General features: G+C 31.6%; 1 protein-coding gene across 1 annotated transcript; it reads left to right on the top strand.

Annotated features, from left to right (window-relative positions):
* The first annotated feature begins 582 nt into the window (after positions 1 to 582).
* On the top strand, positions 583 to 1485 carry LOC124912934. The gene has a single exon (XM_047453568.1). The coding sequence runs from the start codon at positions 583 to 585 to the stop codon at positions 1483 to 1485; it is 903 nt and encodes a 300-aa protein (XP_047309524.1).
* The last annotated feature ends 2940 nt before the right edge of the window (positions 1486 to 4425 follow it).

Raw genomic sequence — 4425 nt, 5'->3', positions numbered from 1 at the left:
CCACCGCCACCGCTCTACCGCCGGCGTTTCCATCTCTCCACCGCCGGAGAAATCTGCAACAATCAAGTTTAGAAGGTAATTAACTTAAACTTCTCCATATCGTTCGATTTTGAATTAGGAATGTGTAGTTTCTTTCATTAATCATGTTTTCCCTAATCTGATATAATTAGTAGTTCTGTCCCTGTAAGCATGCATTGCATAGGAAACTAATCAATGTCTTTTCCTTTCCTTTCCTTTCCTGCAGAAGATTCATTTGGTTTTTTTGCATTTGATCTTAAAAAGGTACTTTAATTACTCTCTTAAATTACATTTCATTTCATTGATGTGGGTTATCTTTAATCTTCATATATCTCTAATGGGTAATGAGTAGTACTCTTTAATCTTAACTATTCGAAATGAATGCATTGTTCTTACTTATTTCTTTGGTATAGAAAGATTACCCTTAAAACTGTTTTGATCGCCTACTTTATAATAAAATACATTTCATTGATGTGATTAATTACTTATAATCTTCATACTGATGGGTAGTTAGTTGGGTACTGTTTTGATTTGTTCCCTTTTATGAACATAGAGATTTTCATAATGGATTGCAATAAGGACGAAGCTCATAGAGCTAAGGAAATCGCAGAAAGAATGTTTTCAGAAAGTGACTTGACGGGTGCGAGGAGATTTGCTAAGAAAGCAAATTCTCTTTTCCCGGATCTGGACGGGGTTCAGAGTTTGATTTCGATTCTGGATGTTTATCTTTGTGCCGAAAGAAAAGTAAACGGGGAAACGGATTGGTATGGAATACTGGGTGTTGATCCAAGAGCAGACCATGACACGATTAAGAAGAAATATAAGAATATGGTTCTAATACTTCATCCAGATAAGAACAAGAGGGTCGAGGCTAATCATGCTTTTGGTTACATTCGTGAATCCTGGAAGATCTTATCTGATGAAAAAAGTCGTGAATCTTATGATCGTAAGAGGAGGGGAACAAATCAACAACAAGAGGTTCTGGTACCATCAAATGGACCTGATAATGGATTCTCTGATGTCAAAGTCACGATTGCTAATCAACGCAGAGCAGGAGGGTCCGACTTTACTCCTACGTTTTGGACTGTATGCGACCATTGCAAGAAAAAGATTGAATATTTTAGAATCTATGTCAACCGTAACATTCGATGCAGTAATTGTAGACAACTTTTTCTCGCAATTGAAACTGCAGAGCCTCTTGATCCTTCGGAAGTGGTGGGCATCAAGAATGAACATTCTGGTCATCAATATCAAGAATTCACTCCTATTGTTGTTCAAGGTGATTCCAAATTTCAATGGAATCCGCCATCTTCTTCTGAACCAGCTGCTGCTGATATTGTTGCAACATCTGATGAAGCTGCAGCAGCAGCAGTTATCATTCATAAAGATGATGAACATGAGGTTAATGAGGAGGAATTTACTTTGCCAAATCCAAAAAGAAGAAAGGGAGAAGATGAGGCTGAATGAATAAACTTTTAGGTTTGAAACATTTCTTTGTCTGTTTGTTTGTTGTTGAGGATTGAATTCGAATCTCTGTTTTGTTGTTTTGTTAAGAACTAGTTTGATCATTGGATTTTGGTTATGTTTTTTTTTTCTTAAAAAAATTGTTTGATTCAATTTTCTAAAAGATCAGTTTTTTTATTATTTCAATACAAAAATAAAACGTCCCGCGTTTATAAAATTTGGTGTTGAATTTAAAATATAAAGTCTTTGTAACTTAGTTGGTTAAAAAGTTGTACTTGTTTTGTTAGGTTGCAACTTCAAAACATAACTCTAGCATTTTTAATTTTATTTTTAACCGTTTTAAATTTTAAGGCAGGTCAACCCACAATCCGACCCAAGTACCCAAATTAACCACAGTTCTCGACCCGGCAATCCAGACACTTTAAAAATTAAGCATCATTATATATATATATATATATAGATTAGTTAGTTAAAAAGTTTAACTTATATTAATATTAAAATGTCCCGCTTTTATCAAATTTGGTGTTGAATTTAAAATATAAAGTCTTTGTAGCCTAGTTGGTTAAAGAGTTATTTTTGTTTTGTTAGGTTGCAAGTTCGAAACATACCTCTAGCATTTTTAATTTTATTTTTAACCGTTTTAAATTTAAAGGCGGGTAAACCCACAATCCGACCCAAGTATCCAAATTAACCACAGCTTTCGACCCGGTGATCCGGACACTTTAAAAATTAAGCATCATTATATATATATATATATATATATAGATTAGTTAGTTAAAAAATTGAATTTATATTAATGTTAAAACGTCCCGCGTTCATCAAATTTGGTGTTGAATTTAAAATATAAAGTCTTTGTAACCTAGTTGGTTAAAAAGTTGTACTTGTTTTGTTAGGTTGCAAGTTCAAAACATAACTCTAGCATTTTTAATTTTATTTTTAACCGTTTTAAATTTTAAGGCAGGTCAACCCACAATCCGACCCAAGTACCCAAATTAACCACAGTTCTCGACCCGGCAATCCGGACACTTTAAAAATTAAGCATCATTATATATATAGAGAGATTAGTTAGTTAAAAAGTTTAACTTATATTAATATTAAAACGTCCCGCGTTTATCAAATTTGGTGTTGAATTTAAAATATAAAGTCTTTGTAGCCTAGTTGGTTAAAGAGTTATTTTTGTTTTGTTAGGTTGCAAGTTCGAAACATACCTCTAGCATTTTTAATTTTATTTTTAACCGTTTTAAATTTAAAGGCGGGTAAACCCACAATCCGACCCAAGTATCCAAATTAACCACAGCTCTCGACCCGGTGATCCGGACACTTTAAAAATTAAGCATCATTATATATATATATATATATAAATTAGTTAGTTAAAAAATTGAATTTATATTAATGTTAAAACGTCCCGCGTTCATCAAATTTGGTGTTGAATTTAAAGTATAAAATCTTAGTAGCCTAGTTGGTAAAAGGTTGTACTTGTTTTTGTTAGGTTGCAAGTTCGAAACATACCTCTAGCATTTTTTATTTTATTCCATTTTAAATTTAAGGCGGGTCAACTCACAATCCGACCCAAGTATCCAAATTAACCACAACTCTCGACCCGACAATCCAGACACTTTAAAAATTAAGCATCATTATATATATATATAGATTAGTTAGTTAAAAAGTTTAACTTATATTAATATTAAAACGTCCCGCGTTTATCAAATTTGGTGTTGAATTTAAAATATAAAGTCTTTGTAGCTTAATTGGTTAAAGAGTTGTACTTGTTTTGTTAGATGCAAGTTCGAAACATACCTCTAGCATTTTTTTTTATTTTTAACCGTTTTAAATTTAAAGGCGGGTCAACCCACAATCCGACCCAAGTATCCAAATTAACCACAGCTCTCGACCCGGCAATCCGGACACTTTAAAAATTAAGCATCATTATATATAGATTAGTTAGTTAAAAAATTGAACTTATATTAATATTAAAACGTCCCGCGTTTATAAAATTTGGTGTTGAATTTAAAATATAAAGTTTTTGTAGCCTAATTGGTTAAAGAGTTGAACTTGTTTTGTTAGGTTGCAAGTTCGAAACATACCTCTAGAATTTATTTATTTTTAACCGTTTTAAATTTAAAGGCGGGTCAACCCACAATCCGACCCAAGTATCCAAATTAACCACAACTCTCGACCCGGCAATCCGGACACTTTAAAAATTAAGCATCATTATATATAGATTAGTTAGTTAAAAAATTGAACTTATATTAATATTAAAACGTCCCGCGTTTATAAAATTTGGTGTTGAATTTAAAATATAAAGTCTTTGTAACCTAGTTGGTTAAAGAGTTGTACTTGTTTTGTTAGGTTGCAAGTTCAAAACATAATTCTAGCATTTTTAATTTTATTTTTAACCGTTTTAAATTTTAAGGCAGGTCAACCCGCAATCCGACCCAAGTACCCAAATTAACCACAGCTCTCGACCTGGCAATCCGGACACTTTAAAAATTAAGCATCATTATATATATATATAGATTAGTTAGTTAAAAAGTTGAACTTATATTAATATTAAAACGTCCCGCGTTTATCAAATTTGGTGTTGAATTTAAAATATAAAGTCTTTGTGGCCTAGTTGGTTAAAGAGTTGTTCTTGTTTTGTTAGGTTGCAAGTTCGAAACATACCTCTAGCATTTTTAATTTTATTTTTAACCGTTTTAAATTTAAAGGCTGGTAAACCCACAATCCGACCCAAGTATCCAAATTAACCACAGCTCTCGACCCGGTGATCCGGACACTTTAAAAATTAAGCATCATTATATATATATATATAGATTGTAGAAAACATTTATGATTATAAAATTGAAATTTTTTATGAGAAAAAATGTAAAAATAATAAAAATTTGAATAAAATACCTTTATTTAAATTATTTTATTAAATAATATAATGAACATATTTACAAA

Source organism: Impatiens glandulifera, chromosome 8 (genome assembly GCF_907164915.1).
Source record: "Impatiens glandulifera chromosome 8, dImpGla2.1, whole genome shotgun sequence".
Taxonomy (NCBI): domain Eukaryota; kingdom Viridiplantae; phylum Streptophyta; class Magnoliopsida; order Ericales; family Balsaminaceae; genus Impatiens; species Impatiens glandulifera.
The sequence above is the reverse complement of the archived record's forward strand: the minus strand, read 5'-3'. Positions and strand labels throughout refer to the sequence as shown.